This window comes from Lepisosteus oculatus, chromosome 3 (genome assembly GCF_040954835.1).
Source record: "Lepisosteus oculatus isolate fLepOcu1 chromosome 3, fLepOcu1.hap2, whole genome shotgun sequence".
NCBI lineage: Eukaryota > Metazoa > Chordata > Actinopteri > Semionotiformes > Lepisosteidae > Lepisosteus > Lepisosteus oculatus.
In genome coordinates this window covers 56,818,616-56,845,405 of record NC_090698.1, presented here as the reverse complement: position 1 = coordinate 56,845,405, position 26,790 = coordinate 56,818,616, and the positions used below count along the sequence as shown (strand labels likewise).

General features: G+C 35.1%; 1 protein-coding gene across 1 annotated transcript in view; it reads left to right on the top strand.

The window, feature by feature from the left end:
• fbxl17 (F-box and leucine-rich repeat protein 17) overlaps positions 1-26,790 on the top strand; it is a 318,224-nt gene that overhangs the window by 216,430 nt on the left and 75,004 nt on the right. The window contains exon 8 of the mRNA XM_006626957.3: positions 8,212-8,288. Coding sequence (XP_006627020.2) covers positions 8,212-8,288 — 77 coding nt within the window. The remainder of the gene's footprint in view (positions 1-8,211; positions 8,289-26,790) is intronic.

Sequence of the window (26,790 nt, the reverse complement as noted above, 5' to 3'; positions counted from 1 at the left end):
TTGCTATTAATGGTGAACCTTTTTCCTGCGCAGTCTTAGGAGATGAAACATCTGTTGTAACAAGCTGCTTTTACTTCTCTGAACACAATGTATCTTTTTATTTCCGAAACTTTTAATTTTTAAATTAAGGCAATCTGTTCATAAAAGCTCTTTAGATGCTGTAAAGTGTACATGTACCTTAATGGAAAAACAATTCCTATTGAATCTGATGTATGAAAGTGTTCTGTTTTATATGAAGTATTTTATGACATCACTGCAACATTTCCACCAAGTCGACGACAGTAACCTGATGAAAATTGTTTTGAGGGTTCAGATAAGCTATTGCAAGATATGATTAACAGTGGAAAACAAATCCGATTTGCCTTTTAATGTGCTTTTCACTGGGATGCATTCCAAGTCTAATTGAACCAGTACCCTAAGCTGTATTTGATGCGTATTGTTACAAAATACAGGGCAGGAGGAAATAACCAAGTGTTCACAAAAATAACTGAGCGAACATGTGGAGCATGTGTTCACCGGAGCAATTCTGATGGAGTAACAACGAGGCCAAAATTTAGACAAATCAAATGAATATTTATTAACTCTAGTCTATCCAACTATACAACACACGCTATATACAGTACATACAGTATTTGTATAATTAGTAGGGTTTCAGAGTCCTATTCACTTGAGACATAGACATTTCCAGGATCCCTCTCTAAAACACATACAGTATACCCACAAGTAAATGGGAACCAATTTCCCTATTCTTACAGTGCATCACTAAAACAGGAGAGAACATTCCTCCTCACTCAGAATTAGAACTTCCTGAAATAAGATGGTAGTCTCTTATAATAAGAGCCTGGTACTCTGAATCCGGTACTCTTTGCAGGGCTCAGATTACCGTGACAGAATCTGGTTTTAAGACTGATTGGAAAAAGAAATTCTCTCATGGCCGAGCTTTGAAAGATAATGATGATAATGAGTGATGAGGTCTGCTCTCCCTTCCTTCCCTTTTACCTTCCTTTTCTTCTGTCCTTCTCTTCTTCCTGATCCTGTATTTAAGCTGTGGACTGTTCCCATTGGGGCTGTCTTAATAACCTCACTAGGAACCCGGTCACTAAAGAATATTTATTTTTTTAATATGGCACTCCCAAATAATTGCTTCCTAGCCCAAGGACAACAAGGTAAATACAGCAAAACAGTTTCCATTGTTAAAAAGTTAAAATTTTAAAGTAAGGTAATCACGCTGGGTGTTGCTAACTTTCCTGCCCCCCCAAGTCACTATAAAATATAAAATATCTGGAGTCTATCCTGGCAAGCAAAAGGCACAAGGCAGGATACTCCCTGGAGGATGCCACTCCATTGCAGAGCAGACACACACCCACTCCAACCTAGGGTCAGTTTTCCCAGAAGCTACGTTTCCTACCAGTATGTCTTTTGACTGTGGGAGGAAACTGAAGCACCCAGAGGAAACGCACGTAAACACGGGGAGAGCATACAAAAGCAAGAAAAGCACCCCGAGTCTAGAATTGAACCCAGGGCCCTTGCACTGCAATGCAGCAATGGTAACCACTGTATCGCCATGCCACACCCAATATATATTACATAAGCTGTAAAACAAAATGGAAGATTGTTGTTGAATTGTTTAGCCTTAGCTTTCCCTTAACTTGTATAGAGCGGTATGAGGCTAGTTTTTCAGTCTTTCTCTTACCATTCATGTCAGTGTGAAAATCTTGTGAATAGCCTTAGTTACATGACAATTCTCATAATTCTGTACTGGGTATCATTTGAAGAAGTGCTAAACAGCTGTAATAGTACAGTCTTGCGACCATTTGCACTGACTGGCAATCCTATTTCAGTGACTTAAAAACCCCAGGTGCCACTGCAGACTTGTCTGACATTGCATTCAATCATCATTTTCAAATCCAGGACACTTGCAGCCTCCTGGGCCCTTTTTATTACTAATGTTTTAACAGTTTAATACCGAACTGTCGTCAGACCATTTTTTTCTGTAGGCTTTAGGGACATTTTGGTTCCACCTGAATAAGAAAGGGCTAAATTTATTTCCTGTCTGAAAATTTATAAGCCATGTTTTGAATTTCTAGGAGCAGAGGGGATAGATCAGAAACAAAGGTTAATGAAAGCTACAGATATTGCAATATGTTGGAAATCATTTTCAACCCTTGTTAAAATACTGGTGTTTGAGTTTCCTTACTCCGTATGCTGAAAGTGTTGCAGTTCTATTTGACTTCTACTGTAGAATCTCATTGGATTTTATACATTTGTGTAAAACTGGTGCAAAGAATAAGGAAGAAAAAATATATATTGAATTATGATGCAGAAATGGAAAAAAAAACATTTTCACGATAATACATTTACATGCTGTGTAAATAATACTTTATTTAAAGTCAAAATAGAATTTTGAAACACAAACAAAACAGTATTATTGTGTGCTTTGCCTGCATTGTTATAAATATACATTTTTTTAGCTTTTCATATAGTTGTTTCATAAAGTTACACATATCATACATGTTTTTGTATCAGGTTAGAAAAGTGCATTAGTGGTGCAGTCAGTCATACCTCTGGCTCATGTTCTATGTAGTTAAAACAACAGGAATAATTATTACTTTTTGTCAACATAGCTTGATTTTGTCACAGTTTGTTAATAGTGTTCTGATGTGCCTTTGGCTCAGAGACCAGTTGCCCTTAAGTGCACATTTGTAATATGTAACTTCTAAAAATAAAAATGTGTAACGCTTCATTCTTTCAATAGATAAAAACATGAATGGAATAGTAAATGCAGTGTAGCAAACACACTTTCAGCAAGATGAACTAAAACTTCACCTGACACCAGATTGGCAGAATATGCTGTAAACAATGAAGGTATATTTGTGGGTTGTGAAGTGTGAGTAGCTCAATGAAGTTATCCTCACATCCCCTCACACCTGAAGTTAAGATCTTTGCAGAACTAAAAGACATTAGAATCTTCTAAGTTATTTGTGACTGCGATTTTATAATGCATACTGTATTACAAAACCTCAGAACAGTAATCTCACACATTAAATTATATTATTTTTTTCCTTGGATGTGGGAAAGCAAATATTGTTGAACACTTAAGGTTTGCTGTAAATGTTTAGTGTTGGTGTTTGTACTCTGTATAGTTTTATGTATTGTTACAGTAAGGGTGTGTGATATAAATGTATAAATTAGAGATCTTTTTCATTCAATAGTGAATTCAGATTCTGAAATCCGCTAGCTGTGCAAGCAACTAATAAAGATTAAGAATTTCACCTTGTAGGTCAAGGAATAATAAACATTACACAAGATGTGTTATTTTATAATCTTTTATCATAATACAGTAATAATCAAGTCCATATTCAAAGATTTATTAGCAATTATTAACTATGCAACACACACAATGGTTATACTCTAGACAGATATGTGTAATCATTGGGTTTCAGAGTCGTGACTTCTTCATACAAAATCCATAGAAATACCTTTATAGACTTTATGCCACCATCACCTTAATAGGCCAAATACAACGTGTGTTCTAATAAATTGAATCCAACTAAAACCAAATCTCCCCTTCTAAAACATGGATGCTCACAAATGAATGTAAACTAATTTGCCTGTTGAAACTATATATCATTACAAGTGGAGAGCCCATTTTAGCCTGAGGATCCCCTGAAAAAAGGAATCAGAACGTCAAAATAACGTAGATAGGAAACTCTCAGCTCAGAGACTGGTACATGTTTCAGGATTCAGATTGCCTGGACAGACTCTAGTTTCAAGTCTGTTTGGAAAATGGAGCTCTCTGCAGCACAGATATGAAGGAAGAAGAGGGAAGGTGATGGTACAGTACAGCATGTTCTCCCTTCTTCTCTCATTCTCTTCAATATTTATGCTATGGTCCATTCCTGTGGAGGTTAAATAACCTCAATGAATGGCCTGGTAGCTGTTGAATGTTGCTTCTTTAATATGGCAATCCTAATGATTTACTGTAAGGTAATTTAATTGAGTGGATTTTTAGGAACCCCCTTTATTTAGTCCTCATGCTGTACATCTTTACTTGCCCTCTTGCCCAAAGACGGTTAACATACACTACATACCTGTACAGCAAAAACAATTGTTAAATAGTAGTTTTAGATTGGATACATTGCTAACCATTCTGAATCTCAGCTGCCACTTTTTAAACAGAATTTACAGCAAGAGCTGAAAAAGAAAGCACTTCTGCTGAAGTGTTAAACAATGTCTGAATTCTTTCAGAACTGTCCTGTCTTCTGTTTTAGACTGGAGGCAGGTTTAAAACTTTAACAAGTAAGTCTGACCTTGTATGTTCTCAACTTAATCAGCCCTTGAGCAATTCATTGACTTTTTCCATATTTTGCTGCATTTTAAAGTTAACTTCACGATTTTCTGGCTCCTTTGTCTGAATTAGCATTCCTGCGGTATAACCATAAAATGTCAAATGAAAATATGTCATTGGATGTGTCTGTATCGTGAACATTTCTTTTTTTAAAGGATGTTTCTTTCTGGATTGGCTGCAAACTATTAGGTTTATTGAAACTGAAAAAATAGTGATAAAGTCTACGGTCCAAACACCTTTATTGCCTTAAGTGTTGGACTCTTGAGTTCACAAGTAAAATTTATTTCCTTCCTCTCTTGCCTTTACAAGCCTAGATGTTAAGCACAACCAACTTCTTGACACTGGTGTGTCACTGTTAAAGGTAAAAATGAACAAACTCTTGTCAGTTTGAGCCATCAGTCACACCTTTCTGTCAAAAGTTTCTTCAGTGAACTCTTTTGAAAGACTGGTGAATAAATCTGAGTGACAGCACCCCTTCAGAGTTAAAATGAAATGTAAGAGCTAACTTTGTAGGCTATCAAACATTTAAAAAAGTTTATGTTCATTGACATCTTTTCAAATTCATATTTGAATCAGCTTTGGGTTTCCTGATCACTGCAAAAATCCATCCTGCTGAAACTGTATTTAGTAGGGTTTCTTTTTAGTAGGTTTCTTTTTATTGCTTTTCACAGACATTTAAGTAAGGAAGTGATTCAAGATGATGATTATCAAAAGTCTTCATGCGTGATGTGCAAAAAAAAACAAAATACTGATTTACAGAATAGGCCCCTAATTTTTAAAACCATGAAAACTAACTCACTCTGTTAAAAAGAACAAACTTTGATAAAGTTCTGAGTGTAGTTATAGGAACCTTTGCAGAATTATGACTAGGAAGAAAGACTGGATGGTATAGTCTTTTTAGACTAACACATTAAAATACATTTCAATGTGCTCATTAGCTCAAAACAGGAGACATAAAGCTTCAGTTCCTGTATTTGTAGTTAGCCGAGCATTGTGTGTCAGTCTTGTTGATGTCTCCATCAGCTTATACTGTACTTAAACATTTCTAAAGTTATTATTAACTTTCAATAGTCCGTGGTTTTCCATATGTGATTTCCAATTGCTCAACTACTATTTCTGAAACATCTCCTCAAGTGTCCTACATTTAATAGCTTTGAGTCATTAAAGCATTGAATTGCTCTGCTTGCTGTTGTGAAATTGCTGTATGTGAAACAATCATACTTAATGTGAATGATATAAATGTACATGAGAAAATAATTAGATTTACTTAACTATTACTTTAAAATAATCAGAGAACTATAGTTTGTCTTTAAATATTTTGTTTGATTTTTTCCTAGTTAAATCATGCTTTTCAGTACTATTCCTACTTATGTCCTGACCAGCATCATACACATACTTTAAACACATGACCTGCATGCTTTATAAAAGGTACAGAATTCATTTCACATTGATCACCATTTTACCCTGTGGTTTGTAATGGCTGAGGGTCTGCCATTATGAACCCCTTCACCAGAGAAGACATTTTTCATCATGTCGATGTATCACAATTGTCTGATTTTATTACATTCATGAAATGCAACAAATGAAGAAACCTCTTTGAATGGATCTTCCTTTAACAGAAACATTTGTAATAAACATACAAGCAATCCACCCAATCCTGTCTCCTCTCCCAGGGTTGTGTTCTCTGTGGTCAATGTTGCTCTGTCAGGGACATGATTTTTAACAGCCGTTTCTGCATTTGCTTTCCTCAGCTGTGGCACTAGAACTAATCGCTCAGCTGTAGAGTGTATTTGTCGTCATGGAAACTTCTTTAAGGTTGTCTGATTGGCTAAGGAGGCCTCAAGTCATGAGTATCCAACATACTTCCAAGTATTTTTATAGGAATAGGCTTCAACCAAGAAAACGTGCAATAGCCAAATGTCACCGGACATTTTCAGCTGCAGTTTCTACTGGAACATTTATGGCTATAACCATACATTTGCAAGGTAATGTTTATGACCTGTATAATAAATATATATATATTATACACACACCTGAAGAAGGCTCCACGGCCGAAACGTTGTGTTCTTTTCCTTCTTTTTTTTCAGCATGGAATAAACCTATTACTTGTTCCTTTGCAGCCTACGCATGCTGACGCAGCTACCCACCTAATATATATATTGTTCTGTTTTGCTCAGTGGTTTTGAAAAGCATGGCATTTTCAAAATAGTTTTTTGTATTTTAGTAAAACTACATACTTTTTTTTCTACAGCTATCTTAGCATTTAAGCTCTTGTCTCTTTCACTTAGAGAGTTTTTGCAGTCAATGCATTACCTTTTGAAATGCTACCTTTTTTGTTTTTAGCGACATCATTTCTTTGACTTCAATTCAGTCTTTTGTGTATTTGAATATATCCTTAATATAGATAATTTTTCATAGGTTTCACTACATGCAGGTGGGTCCCCTTGGTAAAATGCTGTTAATGCACCGAATCAGTAAAACACACATCTTAAAAGTGTTTTTCTGTTTTTTTAGTTTCATTTCGATCTTTTTCTATAAGAACGTCTATTATGCTGGGGGGTTGGGGTGGGAAGGATATTAATTTTGTAAAGGGTGAAGGACGCAGGTGTGTGTAGCATTGCGGTTTTCAGATTCTTCCATTAATTCCATTTACCTCAGCTCCTCAAAAGTGATTTAGGCAGGCTTTAAAAGTGTGAGTGTTACTGAAGGATGTCAGTTCTAATTAGCTGTGCCTCGCCCTTGAGTGTGTGGCAAACAGTAACAAGATCTCTGTGGACCACTCTTTTTGCAAGCAACCATAGACATATTTCCTCATTAGTTCTCTTCAATTGTCACTAATGTCATATTCCAGGCTTCTCCTAGAAAGTAAAAAAATCAAACTTGATTTTCGGGTTTCATGGTTCAGGCATTACTTTACTGGTTGCTTAAGCTAACAGGATCATCAGAGAAGATTTTTGTCATGTGCAGGGTACGATACAGCTACGTTTTAAAACTATAGCGTTTGCTCAACAGACATGGGTGACATTAGTGAAACATTTTTTAAAATAGAGATGGGTATAAAATATTGTTTTGATTACTGGTTGTTTTTTTGTCACACAGCAACATAGTAGTTGGTAGACAACTTTGAATATTCTTCAGAAATTGGTGGTTGGTGATAGGGAGAGTATTTGGGGAAAAAAAGACATTACTGGGTGTTTGCCAGTCCAGAAAAATATATTTTTGTTACTATCTGTTTTTTAAATGCGATTTTATTTTTTCTTGTTATTGTTTTATGAATACCAAAACTTTTTTATGAACAGTTTTTCTTTCACTTATACAATCAGAGCTTTTTAATTACATACTGTAGTTTGTACTGTATGTACATAGTTACAGACATAGCTAAGTGTGCTTTAGATTTGCATTCTTCTGTGTCCCCTATTTAAATATTTTCAACTGTAAAACTCTTGCAAATGTTAAACTTTAATTATATGCTGTACGTATTTAAAGATGTACAATAGTTCAAAATAAACCATTGAGGAAGCAATCAGTAGTCCTTATTTTGCATCTGCTATGGACTCATGATATACATGCTGAGGTCTTAGAGACTGGCAGAATGTTTGAATACAGATTTTCTTACATATTGTTTTGACATGTTAATGTGTTTAATTTGCAATTTAATTTTAATTTATGTTAAGGGATTTATTTTAAATGCTTAAAAATGACTTAAATTTAGGAAATATACAGAGTGTTAAATCCAAAGAAATCTTGCTGAATTTCCAAAGACATGCTTTTTTAATGGCTATAATCCATCTTACCCAAAATGTATAAAATTCTTATTATTTTTATAAGGCTACTTCTTCATGTGTTTTCCTTTTGTCTTGCAGATGTGTGGAAATCATAGCCAAGGAAGGTCGAAGTCTCAAAGAAATTTATTTGGTATCGTGCAAAATCACAGACTATGGTAAGCAGAAGTTTTTTTTAATAAAAAATCTCATACATGTTGAAAATTACCTCACTAGTCTAGTTACTACAGTTTGAATTGAAATACTGTTTTGCACAATCTGTAATTGCAGTTTGCTATTAAAAAAGTTTTCAGTGCTCACAGCCATTTCCAAATGAAGAAGAAATTAATATATGCATTGTCTAAATTTCAACAGAAAAGTATTAAAGAACATTTCACGTTCAGTTTTTATGCCACGTGTTATTTGTAATCATAATTCGATTTTGTCACAGTAGACATTTTTTCAGAGAATAAAGTGGCATACCAGTAGAAGACATCTTACTGCAAAATCAGAAAAAATTGAATAATCGGACTGGTAAAAAAAACAGTCAAATTGTCATTTCCCCTTCATGGTGAAGAGCGTTTTCAATGCCCCTAGCATTGTGTTTTCTTATTCAAGGAATTAAATTAAATCTGACAATGTATTTAACATTGCTTTGCATCAAACGGTGTAACAACATCCCACCCCAGCACTAAAATATCAAATCTAGCCAGCTGTTCTCTACTATCTTTAGCTTCTGAATGGTTACACTGTGCCCCAGCCAGTTCCAGCTCACACTGAGTGACAGGAAAAATTGCAACAAGTTCAAAGCATTAGACACTATTATATATAGCAGTGTCACTTACAGTCTGTAGGGAGATACCGTGGTATAATAATGTCTATAAATCCACTCAAGGGACTCTGAAAGTTTTGCCCTTTGCACATGTGGCCTCCATTTTCAGGATGCTTTTACAGGAAGGGCTTAGACTTCAACAGGGAACCTTATTTTAGCTAACCACTTCAGTTTTTTTTCCTAAAATGTTATGCTTTCAGTTTTGTAAGTGTTCAGAATTTCTTCCTCAACTAGCTTCTGGAGCAGAATTTGCTTATTTTTAAACTCACTTTTAATTCTGTAATTCTTAGCTCTTGGATTTAGCTAATTACTGGTTTATTGTGAGGAAGTTGGGCCAGCACATGCTGTACATTGGGGATGTTGTGGTACTCTAACGGTTAGTGCTTACAAAAAAAAAAATATTTAGGAAAATGCTATGAAAAAAGCTTTACAGGACTGGATAAGAATGCCAGCATCTCTTGTTCTGAGGCTGTGAAATGAGCAAACGTTTGAGAACCATTTCCTTAATAGAATACATGTGCACTTGAGTAATTTATTATTGAATTAAGTTAAGTAGAGAATTTATATTTTCTTTTAGTATTTATCTGTCACATTTCTACTAGGACACTTTTGCAGGGAGAAATTAGAAAGAGAACTGCAAGAAATTACACTTCAAGACTACAAGTTTAAGAGAATAGCTTTGAAAATTTCAAGTACTATTGAATTGTTGCTTTAGGATACAAATTGGTAGAATCTATGGAAAGCATTTAATAAACTGAATTATAAGTTAAACCTGCACACATTTTGTTTTTCTAACTTGTTATTTAATATCGTTAATTGATTATAGTGGATGGAGGATTTTCAGAAATATGTTCTTTTACAAATGCCTTTTCGGAATCTTGGCTTTTAATCACAAATATTTAGGATGTGGAAACCCTTGCAAGAAAGAGCTGATGTATTCAATTTGATAGAGAAAGTGGAAAATTTTTTTTTTAAAGTTATCTGCAAAATACGCTGAATTCATTGAAATTATCTTACCCACTTTTAATTAGTCTCTTATTTAATGTTAGCAGGGTTATGATTACAATGACAATCTTGTAAGTGCTGCTCAGTTTACAATATTTGTCTATACATTGTATATATATCGGTTATTTGTTTTGTATGGCAAAATTTAATCTTGTGATTTTCTTAAACAGGTTTGCAGTTTTTGCAAAACAATTTGCAGTCACTATGGACTGCCTCCTACTAAGAATTATTGTCATTAATGAGTTGTGATTCATGTGGTTGACAGTTGGATGGACGTGCGCCTATACGCCACTTTTTAAGAAAAACTTGCCTCAAAAGTTCACTCACTTCATTGTTTTATATCACCAAAATCACAAAACCTTCACAGAAAACCTTTTATCAATCGAAAAGTGTTCAACTAGGGCTTCACAAAACCCTGGAAATTGTAGAAAAACTTTCATATGGTCACATGTGTGCTATCCTCAGCATGGTTGTTAACGTCCACAGTGTAATCAATCTCTACCTTTGATTCCTTCGTAATTTTAAATAGTTTTTACCAACAAAACGATAGATCACAAAGTCACTTTTGGAAGTGCTTCATCAGATAATCATTTTTATCTGATGATGCACTTCCAAACTTCCAATATGCATCAATAAGGTAATTAATAAGCCAGCAAAACATAACTGCAAAAGCAAAAACCAGCAACAAATATATATATATATCCATCACATGTTTTACCTTATTCTGAAGCTTGATATATATCCACAGAAGCCTAGACTAGCTTATCTCCAGACCTGGAGGCTATTGAACTTTATTGACTTTGTAGTAAATGTTTGAAGCAGGACCGCCAGAAATAAGGCGAAATGATTGGTAAAAAGCGCTGTCATTCATTGTATTTTTAGCCATTCAGAGCCTTTAGGGGGTAAGACTTCCTCTAGAAGCCTCAGGCTGCATTCCACCAGCCTTTTAGCTGTCAATCATTGACTCAGAAGGGGTAATCAATCCGTTTTTAATCAGTTTCTTATCAGTGCTCCTTTTTTTCATACCAGAAGGCAACTCAGAGGTTTTTTTTCCATTGCATTACAGCAGATAAAAGCTCTCTAGCAGTGTCTAAAGGTTTTATAGCCATTGCAGTGGTTTTTATTGTTATTATTTTCAACATTTTTATGATTTTTTATTATATCCATGAAATTTCATTCCAGTTCCAGCCTTCACAAAACATGATGTAGACTTTTTTTCTAATTGATCAATTTTTCCCAGATTTTTATCCAAGCTAGTAGTCACCTAGAACAAGGTTTTCAAATCATTCCCAGGCTTAGAATGGAAAATGATGACCTCTGAAGACCACAACAACATTGTTTCACCTGCTGTTTTTTTCATATGTTTGTCTGCTGAGTGGAAACATTAAGAAATATAAGAAAGTTGTCTGTTCACACTCAAAGCCAAGGGGGTTAGCTTCAATTTAAGACCTGAACCAGGCTCCTGCTATGTTCTACTGCAGAGATATAACAATGTTTAAGGGGTGGAAATTCCAGGCGGACATTGGCTAAATGGGTCTCTGCCACTAAGAGGTTAATCCATTTTCACATAGCGCATGCATCTAGTATCTGTGGCTTCCCGTCTATTGACCCTGCAATTAGGTTCATTAAACTGGTGGTGTGCGTAGTGTAAATTCCATAGGCTTTGTACTCTTACATTTCCCTCACTATCACACATCTATTAAGTTCTGGTATCTGAAGAGCTGATGGATGTTTTGAATAATTGTATTGTAGCAGGAACAAGCATGATCAATACATTACCTCTGTAATTCCTGTAATTAATTGCGTTGGATAGAGCCAGATTTATGATGGATTGTTTCTCAAAAGGACTTGCACTAACCACTATGAACACCATCGGTGAAGGTGAAAAGACTGACTGCCTGGGTACTTTACAAATGGATGCATAGCACAGATTTAAGTCAATGAAAAACTGACAAAACGGTGGTGCATTCTAGGGAAAAGAGTGTTCTCACATGCCATTAACGTAATTTGACATCTCAACAATTTAATAAGAAAAGAATGTTCAGTACCTGAACAGTACAGACCAGACAGATTACTTGTAAAGCATTAGAAAACTATAAAACTGTAGTTTATATATACAGGACATGCAATAATTTTATGACATTTTAAGCTGTGTCTCAATAATTCCCTCTTTGTTACTATTCAGCTAGTCATCTGACATGTTTTAGATCTACCCATATTTTTACCTCTTTCACTGAAAATAACTGTGTGTCTCAAATCACAAGAGGGGGAAATCAGAGAAATGAGTGGGGCTAAGGGTGATGTTGGGCCGATGGCAATGCAATCTTGATTTACTTCTTTGACAGTAACAGAAAATTGCAATCTATCATGATGATACCATAAAAAAGGTTCCATTCAAATAAAGGCAAAACTGAGGAGAACAGTGCCGAAGCTGTGTAAAATGATGAAACTGTATTAAACTTTTGAATGAAAATGTGTAGCTCTCCCTTAAATATATCTGGGTGCTGCATGGGCTAAAAATCAATAATTACTACTCCTTCCTTGTTGACACTAATGTTTTATCATTTTTAATAATTTAATAATTTCTTATACTTAAGTAGTGCTTTTCTGGACACTCCACTGAAAGCACATTACAGGTAAAGTGCCTTCGACCAATGAGTTGCCCCCACTTGGATGATGCGACGGCAGCCATAGTGCGCCAGAATGCTCACCACACATCAGCTATCAGTGGGGAGGAGAGCAGAGTAATGAAGCCAAACCATAGATGGGGATTATTAGGAGGCCATGATTGGTAAAGGCCAGGGCAAAGTTTGGCCAAGATGCGGGGCATACACTCCTACACCTTTTGAGAAACACCCTAGGATTTTTAATGACCATGGTGAATCAGGATCTCAGTTTTACGTCTCATCCGAAGGACGGTGCCTTTTTACAGTATAATGTCCCCGTAACTGTACTGGGCCATTAGGACCCACATGGACTGCAGGTGAGCACCCCCTGCTGGCCCCACTAACACCTCTTCCAGCAGCAACCTTAGTTTTTCCCAGGAGTCTCCCATCCAGGTACTGACCAGGCTCACACCTGCTTAGCTTCAATGGGTTGCCAGTTGTGAGATGCAGGGTGATGTACATACAGTATATAATCTTATATTAAATAAGATTTCTCATGATCACAGATATTGCGTTTAGAATCTTTCTTGACCTTGCTCGACCTTCACCTGAGTGAAGACCTTGATAATCCCCAACTGCTCACCAAAGAAATTATTGGAAGTATTAAGGCATTGCACTATTAATTCATTTGATATGCATAACGTTTAATGTGTAATGTCTTTTTTAGAGAACTCTTGGCACATTTTGTCAGTTAAAGAATCACATTGTGAACTGAAAAGAATCCTCGCCTTAAAACAAAATGAAAAACGTTCTCGGAAGCCCTTGCTCTCATAAAAAACGCATTGGGACAAATACAACAGATCCATATGCCGATGGTCATCTTCTTATTTATATGTGTCTTAATGAAGCTTCCTCTTTGAACTACATTAATGTGCGAACATCTCACACCAGAGGCTTACAACATTTACGTCATTTTATGAGTTTTCATTTTGTCTTCCTAATAAAAATTGTTTTTAAGTTTCCCATTTCTCACATGTAGATATATTAATAATAACAGTACCTATTGTTAACTCCTTGCATTTTTATTGAAGGAGATCTAGACAGCGTTAAACAGTAGACATGTCTAAATCTTCATTGATTACCTTTGTGATAAAAGTAGCTTTTCTTTCTTCACTAAAACAGTATAAAAAGCATGAAAATAAGCCATTATATGATAGCTGACATTCATTCTTAAATCTACAACCAGTCACAAACATGAGAGCTATAACAAAATTCCTTAAATCATTATTTTTTTTCCAGATACTCCTGGTTAACAAATGTTTGGATGCTTGAACCATTCATTTAACAATCTCAATGTAACAAGCTGAGTACCGGTGAGCATACAGTTCAATACTGTCAAGGATAGCTGATAACATAAAACATTATGTAGATGTTTTCCTGGTAGGTTCAATTAAAGTCAGTGTAGTATTCATGGTTGCAGTACAGCACACAGAATCAGGAAATGAGACGATGATTTTTAAAAATATTTTAGGGCATATCCAATATCTTTATTTCACATTTAAACATTTGAGGATGTCGAGTTAAGTCAGACACATTACAGCTGAACATCTTTCATTTTTTCCATCTTCCGGTGTGCACTTTGAAAAAGATGCACCAAGAAAATAAAATTGAACCCTTTTCTTGAAAAACAAAACTGACCATTTCTCCAAAAAAGAAATAAAGGAGGCCAAGGAAAACCCGATTGTGTACTTCTGGCCCTTGTGGAGCTTAGTGTGTCGAGGTCTTCTGGTGCATACCTTGAACTGCTGCTGTTGAATAAATAAAGCAACATAGTGTTTTAAAATCTAGCCAGTGAGCTCCAGGGCCATGTAGTGCATGCAGGGGGAGAGGTCTAGGTGTCCTCTGGGGAGCTATAGCACTCAGGAAATACATGAAAGCACCATTGAGAACCTTATGTTTCAGGCATGCCAAGAAAAAAATAATGCCAGAACATCTTAGGAAGATATGCCTTTAAATCATTTAAGAAATACTTTAATCGGCTTATCATTGTTGCTGCAATTTGTTGTCCTTCACTGCATATGCAAGATTCATTTTGTGTTCTTTAATTCGATGTTGTTTTCAGCCTTTAATGATCTTAGCTGGGAGAGCGATCTCTACAATAGCTGGGATTGATGGATCGACAAAGTTGACCACTAGACTGGGTCTTGAAAGGATCATTAGCAGGCTTATGGAAAGGGAAAGGGGGGCTTTTGTGTGTGATAAAACACAGCTCCTCTAATATGGATTTTAAACCATCTGAAGGGCCATTATGTGTTAAATATTAATCGTGGGCAGATAGTATTATTATTTTGTATGCACTTGGTTCAGGATTTTTTTTTGGGGGGATCCGTTTTAATTTTCCTGTGCACTTGGAGTAATTTTCAACAAAATAGTTTGACATATTCTCAGAGCACATACATAAATGGCAAAGCCTAGATTATTTGCTTAAAATTAAGATAATCATAGATACTAAAAAAAAAGAATAAATAATACAACACGTAGAAATCATAAGTGGACTGTTTAAAACCTCATTTTAAACAATAAGGTGTGGTAGTATGTTAGAAACACTATAGACTCTAAATATGCCATTATTTGGCTATTTTCTGAAATTGAGGCATGGATTAAGAATTGTTTTGAAAGACAATTAGCTGAATTTCCATGAACAAGGCTGCTACAGTATGATTGTACAAATGAGTCTTAGTGACTGGAGGCATAACCCAAATGTAGGTTTCTCTAAGAGAGTGTTAGTTTTCTCTGTGAGAGGCTGAGACTGTAATTCTGAACTATCAGAAATCAATTCTCTGTGCTTACCTTTTGAAAATGCCCCTGCTGTCTCGAAAATTCTATGCAATTTACTCCAAAATTCAGAACAATTGCTGCAGTGCATTTTTAAAATCTCACTTTTAGATATTCTGGTTTCTGGCAGTAATATATTTCTCAGGGGGTATTCTACGATATTTTGAACCTTGCTTCTCTTGGATCATAATGCCTTTATACAAAAAAAGAGTTTGCAGATTGGACATGTAATCTTGCCCGTTTAGCCTTGCCAGAGAAGAGCAGTATAATATTATATCTGAATAAAAGGCACATATCTTGTAGTCTTTGAAGATGGTCTTTGTTCATCTGTATGCAGAACAAGCACTCATGTCCACCATCTGTGATTTGCGCTCTCTCTCATCTGAGGTGGTCATTCTAAATGCAGGAGACTATGATAGATTGTACTTCACTTCCAGTTCCTCCCTGTTAGACACATAGGGCTACTGCTGTTGGCATTTAAATTGTTTAAGAATGAATTTTCATGTTACTCCAGGGGTTTCTACTACAGTATGGTCTGGGGTAAAATAACCCAGAAAAGAAGTAATTTCATGAGCACTAATGTAGGAGTAGGAAAGTGAGAGAATACAAAGAAAAAGTCAGTAGTTTTATTATTACTGGGAGTTCTAAAATAAATGAATGAAAAAAACAGGTATATTTAGTAAAATATAAGCCTAGTATGTAGCTGACTTATTTCTACTGTATATAATAAGATGCACATATCCTAAAATTCCTTAATACTCCAAATGTTTTTTTTGTTTTTATACATCCTGGGTTGATTTATTTATTTTGACCTATAAAGATAACTATTTTTAGTTTGAGTTTAATTAATTTTATGCTACCATAGTAGCAGACTTTTAAAATTAGGGCTACATATTGTAAAACTCTGACTGTAGGAAAATACCATATCTGTTTGGTGTCATGAGAACAGACTTCTATAAAGCAGTGCTAGCATAGCTCATCCTATTCCTGAATAGAATCACCTGTCCAGTATATAAGGCCATGGAATGTTTCACACCTTTTTCATGTTATGCTCTGTATGGAATTTTGATGTAACCTCTAGTTCCATTGATTGAAAATTCTAAAGGTAAATGTTCCTGATAGTGTCGTAATGTACTGTAGTAGTTTCTGTCTTTATGGCTTATACTGTTATGCATGTACTGTACATGGAATAGATCTTCAAGAAACTGGAGCTTGTCAAGATACTGATGTCTTGTTTTTCAGATGTTATGTATTAAAACAAAGTGGGTGAATGCTGTATGTGCATGAATGAAAGTATTTTATAATAGAGGCATATCTTTTGATAAGCCACCAGCAAACTCCAGGTGTCCTTCATGATGAGTTTCATTTTAAGTATAAGAAAAGTGAGCTGCATTTTTCAACTCAACCTTTTTTTTTAGTTTGGTCTCCCAGTTTAAGAGTGCTGTGGTTAACAGCCCTAAACTTTCAGATACTGCAGTGGCATCTTTGGTGACCAAGTACAGTCGTCAGGACCTTGGTTTAACCTCTCAAACAAAGCACAGTGCCCCCTAACCCCCCACCCACAACTTAGTGTCTGCTGTCGCTATCAGGGGATATTCGTTTCGAAATTCTGGTCCAGATGGAAAAGCGCCACCTACTGGTCCACCGATACCATTTGCTTTTTATTTGAAGTAGCCCTTTCACGGGTAATGACCAGACACAGCTTTGCTGGGCATTGAGATCTGATGAGATCAAGGGAGTAATGGTGCTACTCACCACTGTTGTAAGCCGAAACTTTAAAGAGGGTTTATAGAAACCCAGGGTCTGTGTGAGACACTACATTTGTTGTAGGTTTAACCTGTGTCATGTGTTGTACATTTTCCAGAGGACTCAACAGAAACCTTAAGCATGAGATGCACACATTTGATCAAACTCGATGGTACTGTCCAGGGTTTTTTATTTTTGGAAAAAGTCTATTTCCGCATTAATCTACAGATGTTCTTAGTGTAACATTTTCAGATTAGATTAATTTTTTGTGGATACCTCATGCCTGAGTAGTTAACCATGTACTTTTAACTTTTAATTAACATTGTCTATAGACAGGCTCAGATCACGATCAGTAGTGAAGCCAATAAAGCAGACCGAATAAATAAATCTCCTGAATAAATAAATGAACAATTGTCATGTCTTTCTCTTCAGATGTCTTTCTTAAATTAAACTTGCAGTGGGGGGTTATAATTAAGTAATCCTTCCCTCATTTTTCTTTTTCTTTAGGTTTGTGGGACTGAAATATCAGTGATGTTATACTCATAATATTAGTGTTTGTTCACCATGTAACCATGTTGCTGGGGTTGGTAGGAGGAGAGGAGGTTGTTGCTTTGCTGTTCATGACTTTTCTGAGCAAGAGCCTATGTGGGTGTTATTGTTCCCTAGGAGCACTGTCTAGCTTTCCATCATGTGTCAGTTCTGAATCATAGAGGGCAGTGCTAGGAAGAGCAGTGTTCTGATTGTGTGTGGTAACATATGAGGGGGGAGTTGTTGAGGAGCCTAAATGTACGTGTATTTTGATGAACAGTATCTTGCAGAAGTACGCACAGTGTTCTATTATGTGAAATTGCATTATGATGCATACACGTTTATACATGTTAGTATTTTATTCAAGCCCTAAATACTCAGACTGAAGATTTCTAAGGACTAAACTAGTTAAATGACACTAAATGTTAGCAAAAACTAAAGAGAAATTACTGAAATGTAAGTATCCAGACTTACATTTGGACTAAATATTTGTTGGAAACGTCTTTGGCAGCAGTTGTAGCTGCAAGTCTATTGGGCTAAGTTGGTACCCACTTTTCAGTCTGGCTTGGTGCTGTATTTGTCCATGATTTTTTTTCGACAGTTGTTCAAGCGCTCTGAAGTTGCCTGTGTAGTCTTTCCACAGAAATTCAATAGAATTTACATCAAGGCCTTAATAGGACCGCTCAAGGACATGCCCTTTCATATTCATAGGTGTCTCCAGTGTAACTTTGGCCTTGTGCTTTGTATCATTTTCCTACTAAAAAGGTGAATTGTAACCCTAGTTAGGAAGTCTTTAATAGACTGCAGCAGATATTCCTTTTGTATTTGCCTCTTTGCCAAGTACATTTCTCCTCATTCTCAGTCCCTGCTGATGAGGAGACCAACAACAAAATGCTGCAAACAGCACGCTTGACTATAGGGATGGTGCTGACGGAGTGATGCGCTGTATTTGCTTGCACTAACCGAAACATTTTGCATTGAGACCAAAATGTTTCTGTCTCATCGGCTCACAAAAACATTTTGCCACGTGTTTGCAATATCACATGCTGTGTTACAAATTCCATGAATGAAATGAGATTTTGTTTTGTAATAATCGCAAGGTTTAACTCAACAAAATGTGAAAACTGTGCAGTGGTTTGAATACTTTTGTAAGGCACCTTATTTAATAATCTTGTGACTACCTCTATCTTAAACCCTTTACTTTAATAGAACACTAAATCTTTACATTTGTTGTAGATTTTGCTGTTAATATTGGATTTAGGTTATTTTGCCTTATTTAGGTTATGTTTGATTCTAATGACTGAATTTAATTTACTTCCTAGGAATGTACTCCACACAGTTTAAATTGTTCTAATAAGTAATGTTTCGCATATAGATAAAACAGGTATTGCTAAGATAAAAGAATTTAATCTTAAACAGCAAGATGTTCCCATAATTTGAGATCACAAAATAGTGTAGTGTGACCTAATAATTCCACATGTCTTAATTAAAACACATGATTTAACTTCAGTATTACTTCAAATAATTTGATTCAGACTTCAGTCAAACATGATTGATCTCTCTCATGAACACATAATAGGATGTAAAACTACTATACTATTTTACCAAATGCCTTTTGTCCAGAAGAAAAAAATAGGACTCTTAATTAGCACTCATCGAGCACATACCTGTAATACAAAATTGTATCTCTGAGACAGTTTCACTTGAATGGGATATCACTAGGAAAGAACTAGCTAAGCACATTCTTCGTGGTAGGAGATCAAGCAAGTCATCTCCTCGTTCTAAGAATCCATATCAATGACAGTTTTAGGAATATTCCTTCTATTAAAGACCTCAAAAGGTGACATAGTCACTAATCCAATTCTAATCAGTTCTGAATTCCACTTTTTTATTTGAGATGATTTAACACTGACATTCCACAATGTCACACCTCCCAGAGAGTCCATCAGTTGCTCTGGGAGCCACAATTTCCCTGATTTAGTTAAGAGACAATGTAGGCTATGAACAAAGGTAAGTCTCCTGACTTTGATGATGTGCAAACATGATCTTTTCTTGCCTATGTTAATTAGTGGAGAAGATGAAAACTAAAGAGAAGCTTCTTTACTGGACATATCAATATGGCTATTTCCTTATTGCTGAAAAAAGAAAAGGGTCGAACTATTTGAACTTCCATCTCCCTGTGCTTTTGAGCAATGAAGTTTATGCCAAAATGCTCATTCGTAAAGTTCAGACTTATATGATGAAACAGATTCCCAATTCTCTGAATTTCATGCGTTTACTGCACATGATAAATGCACTCCATAATCTGTTAATTTGTGTGGAAAGGAATGTGGCCAAGTGTCAAGTCTCAGACATTGTGACAAATGAGATCCTCAGGTGGATTATCTCAGCCAGACGTTAGACTTCTGGTCACATTTCGAGTTAGATGTGATGTTCCTGTTTAATGGCAACAAACATAGAAGAAAGTGTAGACTTTAAAGACTTCAACACCTAATTTTCTCTGTCATTTCCTTTAACTAATCTAAATGAAGATTTGTTCCTGTTGTTACTTATCTGATCATAGTATGGCAGTTGTTGGAAGAACATGGAAATCATGACAAAGTGTTATTTGCCTTCATTTGTTTTTCATAACGCAGCTCTTGTATCTGGCAGTCACCATTTCCCTTTCCATCATTGTTCTAATTTGGGAGTTCACACTGTGCTAGATATTGGGAAGAACAGATACTATTGTACATTACAGGATCTCCTATAATTTATGGAGTGCTTCTCTCTTTATTTTTATGTCTTCATTCCATAGTGCATGCCTATTGAATGCCTATTGGAGTCCCCATGGAGGGCACAGAATTTCTGTTACAATTCAGAAAGTAGGGACCAGAACAGCTAGTCCAGTTTGAAGAACTTCAGATTATTCCTTAAGTAGTATAATGCCTGTGGCTGCCATTTCCACAATTGCTTTTATTTGTGGATAACTTGTAACTTTCCTGAAACATCCAAAAGAGATGTGCTTAATATAGTGGCACTTCACTGTGTCAGTTGCTAAGGGATTGAAATTTAGCTATTTTCTTAAGTGTTATTTTAGAGATCTCCTCAGGCAAGATGTTAAATCAGAAGACCTTCATTATTTTTTTGCTATTCATTAATGCTAATGGATTGCATGTGATATTTTGAAATTAGTTGTTATTGAACCTTACCTTGACCAACAGATTTGTTCAAGGCATTCTCAAAGCGCATTGCCTCACCAACTCTTCACTGCCATCTGAATAAATGAAAAATGAAGTAACAGCACATCTTGCTTTGAAACATTTCTTTCATACACTGTCATTTTATAATTTGGTATAGTCTTTTTCTTTGGCAAACCATACATTTGGCACATGTGGACAGTGGTTAAAAGCACAGTGCATCAGAAGTGGGGATTATGCTAACCATATTTTTGAAGGACTGGCCCTATGCTGTTTTAAGAATAGGTACTGTATTTGAGTTAATGAAAAAAATCATTTTCAATTGTTCATTTAATTATTTTCACATTTATGTGAAATTAAGTGCAATTGATACATAACCAAAAAAAATCAGCTCTGGTCCCACAGAAATCATAATTCTTATAAGATACTTGAGTGACTAAAAATTATACTGTTCAGAACAATTCCCAGTTGTTTTTTTTTTTTGTCTGAGTAGCTTGCAGTTTTGCTATTGGATGATTTTATTTCTACAGTGCTTGTTAGAATGGCACCTGTCAGATTTCCATCAAGCATTAAGTTCCTTTTCATTTCAGAGAACACAGTACAAGAGGCTGGACATGAATATCTTTGGAAATTATTTGTCATATATCATTACTATCACTTTGCATTGAAGTTGGTTATACATTATTATGCATTTATGCATGAGCACACACTTAACAAGCTTAAGACGTTCTTTCTTTTACTTTTTATTGTTTTATTTCCAGTTGCTTTTCAAAGGCACACTTTTCTTTTTGACTTTTCTCTCTCTTGACTTCTCAGTTTTTGTTTTAATGACAATTCAATGTAAAACAGACAAAATTGCATAATTTCATAGAAGACTGCCTTTCTGTGAGATAAAAGAATAGTTTAACTTAATACCTTCAATTCAGTTATTTGCTCATCGTAATGTAAGTTATAAAAAAACATTTGTAAAGACCTGCCTTAATGTTTGTTGACAAGTCAAGGAATCAAATCATGTATAATAAGGCCATTTAAAATGTTGATAATGTCAATTTTCCCTTCTTCAAATATGAGTAAAATATGAGTCTTTGGGCATTAATTTAAGACATTGATTCATTTATCATTAAAAACATTTTTAAAGATATATATTTTATTCAAGAGGCTTATTTAACTCTAAATGTAATAATCCACTTAAACTGTACAGTCAACACAAAAGTATGTGTCATTCTGTTTGGATATGTTTTTGAATGTTTTGAGATCAAGGAAAGTAATTAAAACACTGTGTCAGCAGCTGATTAAGTACAAGAAGCAGAAAAAAATCCTGTCATCAGTGCCTTTTCTCATCGTTTTTTAAAAAATGAAACAAATGTATAAATCTTTCCTTAACAAAAACACAATAATTTCACACTGTAGATTATAGGTTTTAAAAGGAACTTACAGCATGTCTCCAAACATCTGTGTTACTAACCAAGGGGATTGTGAGTCAGGCTGTAGGAGGATTTATACCCACTCTTTTGATTAGTGGCTTACTCCTCCAAAAGAATGTAAACTGTGGCATATTATGCCACATGCTCATGTTCGTACTCTACTATGATAATACCTTGTCACCTAGTACCCTAATCTGTTGTGGTATAACATTAAAATGCATTTTAACCAGTTCTAATGAGACGTAAGAGGGATGATTTATTCATAAGAAAAGTTGGAAATGAGAAGTGCCAATCTTGGTAGCTCGTGAGTTTATTGGCTAAGTGAAAGTACATTTTCATCCAGATGTTTCTTAAAAGTGACCAGAGTTTGGTCCTTAGCCGCCTGACCGGGAAGACTGTTCCACATACCAACACCTCTTCTTAAAAAGCTTTTCATATTCTCTGTTCAAATGAATTCCCATTTACTATCTAGTTGTGAGCTTGTATTATTATTTTTCTATTGAGAGAGAAATACTCCCCTGTTTTAACCTTATCTGTACCCTTCAGGATCCTATGTACAGTACTTGTATGAAATGTATCTCAATGCCCATTGTTCTACACTGAATAGATTTATTTCCCTTAGCCTCTTTGTATATTACAATCACATGAGATCAGGGATTAATCTTGTTGCTGCACTTTGAACTGTTTCTTCAGTTATAATATACTTTTGAGTTATGATGAACAAAACTGGGCACAGTATCCTGAGTGAGGTGCATGTACATTGTTACTTTACTTGTGCGTTGTAAAGCTTACATATAACTTCTCTGTATTTGATTTACCGTGTGTGCTGTAAACTCATTTTTTTCCTCTGCTTTTCTTGTGGCTTCCCCACATTGTCTTGATGAGGACATTGAAGAATCTATATAAACATCCAGTTTCTTCTGGTGTGTGGATACACAGCCCAGAGTTAGTGAAAGTGAATGCAGTGTAGATCACCTTGCATCTGCCAGTGTTAAATTTGTTTTGCTAGGTGTATGCCTAATTCATGAATGTCTAAAGTCAAAACATTTTTTGACTTTTTGTAATCCTTTCTGTAATGCCCTTTCCACTGTTTCTGTATTTGTCTTTCCCCTTATTTCTGTTTAATTTGCTAATTCCTGTAGACTTGTTGATATATGTTAGGGATTTCAGTGGGCCTAACTCAGACCATGAGGCACACCACTGCTAACAGCTGCCCAATTAGAATGTGTGCCCCTTAAGAACTGGTTAAACAGTACATTAGCTTGAGCCATGCACACACATTACCTTCGACTCGTATGACTGAAGTTGATTGAAGTCAACCTTTTCTGTGGGACCTTTTTAAAAACCTTCTGAGTCTAAATACTGTATATCATTTTATAATATATACTATATATATGCAATGATAACTGTTCCTAGATGTTCAAATTATTCTAGTGGCTTAGTTAAATCAAGACTACCCTTTCTGAGGACATGTTGCTTGCGTCTTAAAAGTATTGTTCTGATTGTTGTAATGTAGCTCTATTAATGTATTTGCAAAACCTTACCTGTAATAGATGTAACAACTATTGGACTAAAGTTTCCTGGTTCAGTTCGGTCTTCCTCTATATATAAAGTAATATTGCGTGTATTGATGAAGTGTACTGCTTCAGTTCTGTTGCTGTGAACAGCAGCAATGTAAACTGAATCAAATTAGCTAAGGCCCTGTGCACATCCCATGATTTAATCTTATTTCAAACTGTAAGTATGACTATAAGTATGACTGATGAAAATACCATCAGGATCTATTAAATGTCTAGTTCCTAAAGAAAGTGTGTCTGTTGTTAAAAGTATCTTCATTTCTAAAAACTGAAGCATCTGCTGTACTATTTTCTTAAAACCCAGATAAGAGTCGGTGTCACCTCTTGCTAATTACTAAACTAAATTACTAGTAATAACTAACAGCAATTACTAAACAGGATTTATATTTTTTTAATGTTTAGAATTAATATAAGGCTAAGGGACATTGGAACCAAAAACTTTGATAATCACCCTACCAGTGCTTTTAAGAGAGGTGAATCTCTAGGGCTTATGTATGCACTGAATTTGTTTGTAATTGTCTTGATTTCCTTTGGAAAATTAATGAGACCGTATGTTTTTGAGCGGAGGTGCTTTGCTTTAGCCAAAAAGTCCTCTCAAATGAACGACGGGGCGGGAATATGTACTGAGATATTTGGCAACATATTTTAGCAACATTTCATTAATGAAGTGAAAGTATGGTTCACACGTTATTTGAATCATGTATAGCATTTTGTACAATATTACACACACATCATGTCATTGGCACATGTCCCTTTAAAGTGTCATTCATGTAATTGTAGTGTCTTGTCTAGCAGTTATGAAGGGATTATGAAGCCATTATGCAGCAACATTCAAATAAAGTTACCATGCTATTTATTTGTTCTGGTCCTGAAATAGCAGAGCCAATAGCTACAAGACATGTTTTTTGGAAAAGAAATGCTATTGCATTTCCAAACTCGCCCCACGTCAGGTGAAACAACTGGTCTGCTAACCACAGCATGTTAAGAAAGCCACATGAACATATACGCTGTCATTGCTTTGGAACACTTCATAATGTCTCTGAAGTACATGTGTAGTGTTAGTATCAGTAAAACCCAGAGAACTTTGTATTTAATAACAAACACATATCAGTCAACTACCACAATTCAACAGATGGCTGGGCAAAAAATACGATTAACAGATATGTGATCGTTAAATTAAAAAGTCAGTCTGTGCTAGAAAACATTTGTCATCTATTTTCAAAATAAAGGATCTCTGATGACAAAATACTGTGATGTTTAACACCATACAGCATGTTGCATAAAATATATGTATAGGGATCACTATGAAGTAAAGTTAAAAATATGGGTTTCATCTAGTAGCTAACTATTTAGATGTTCCTTCTGCACTGCTATTTTTAGTTTAAAACTCTTACAGGAGACCATCCTAAAATTCAAATTATATATTACTGTAATATACTCAGGTTACAATCCCACCCCACAGCATGAAACCCTTTTTATAGTATCGTGTTATTGCAAATCTCAGTTTCCTAATGCTTTGAGCTACGTTAAAAGAGCTGCATAACAGAACCAGCAGGAAGAAATAACTCGGCATTCAGCAACAGGCCTTTCTATTGCATGGTTATGTGATTGTATTTGGAAAGTCCAACTACCATACTGCTATTATCAATTCAGTTAGTAATGAGGACTGTGTGTAGTATGCAGTATGAAAGCATGTTAATATGATTCTCTACAGAAAGGTCTTTTCAATAGATTATGAAAAAGATAATTAAATAATAAATTAATTTGAGTAGAGTACTATGTCACAGTTTGACATGAGAAACAAATTATGTGGGTGCCATGTTAAGATCGTTGTGATCAACCTTATAAATTATCACCTGATTAAGTCTGTTATAAACAAGATTGAAGTGTGCATCGCAACACATACTGTAAGAAATGTATTTTTGTCAGGAAATATATTTCTGTACTGCAGTGCATAGCACATTTTCTAATTGTGTTGCAATTCACTGTCATTAAAAGAACCACATTTAAGGCAACTCCATGTTTGTTCAGTTCTTCCACATGTACAGTAAATGAATAAAAAGACAACTCTTTAATTTGTGCTGCTTGAGGTATGTTACTCTCTAATGAAGAGTTCCTTAGTGGTGTCTCTAGGGAATTTTTAAAGAGGATAGGATGAAAAGAAAAAGCTTCAAACCAAACCAAAACTTAGTGCTATCTGTGCATCTATATACATTGTATTATGGACACTATGGTGCCTAGTACTGTATAAATACTACAGTACAGTTGGTATCATTTCTGTGAAGTATTTAAAAATAGACCTTAATATTCTTTTTCAACTGAGTACTTGTAATATGTCTACAATAATCTTTTTTTCCAGGTACATTAGATGTCCTTTTTTAAATATAGTAGTTTACTATGGAACAGTTCAATTTATCCGCCTTGTTAAAGTTCAAGTAATAAAGGGAAGTAACAATACAGTGTATTGATATTCTGTCCAGTAAGAAAGACTTAGCAAACAATTTTTTCATAGATTGTCAATGAAAACCAAATAACCATGTAATCTACTGTATCTAGGGCTACAATACAAAACCTGCAGGTGCAGAAAACCTGCAAATTGTAGATAGTGTTCATGTGTTTTTACATTTTTTACTACCTTTTAGTAGTAGAGAAAAATGAATATTTCTAAGCAGTTCTTTAAAAATTGAGAAATTTAAATTTGAAGAGAGGTTTTGCATAAACTCTACTGCTATTTAAAATGATATGTAAATCCAGGTGCAGATAAGATCACAGCACATTGAGGAAGCTGAATATTTGCCTTATTTAATATTCAAATCTATCTAGTATGATCATTTTACTTTTGCAAATTGCTCTTCTTATCAAGGTGTAACTTTAATAGCGATGCTAATGCAAATGTAAGTTAAGTCCCAGTGCATTAAAAGAGATTAATTATGATTGTGATAAATCAAA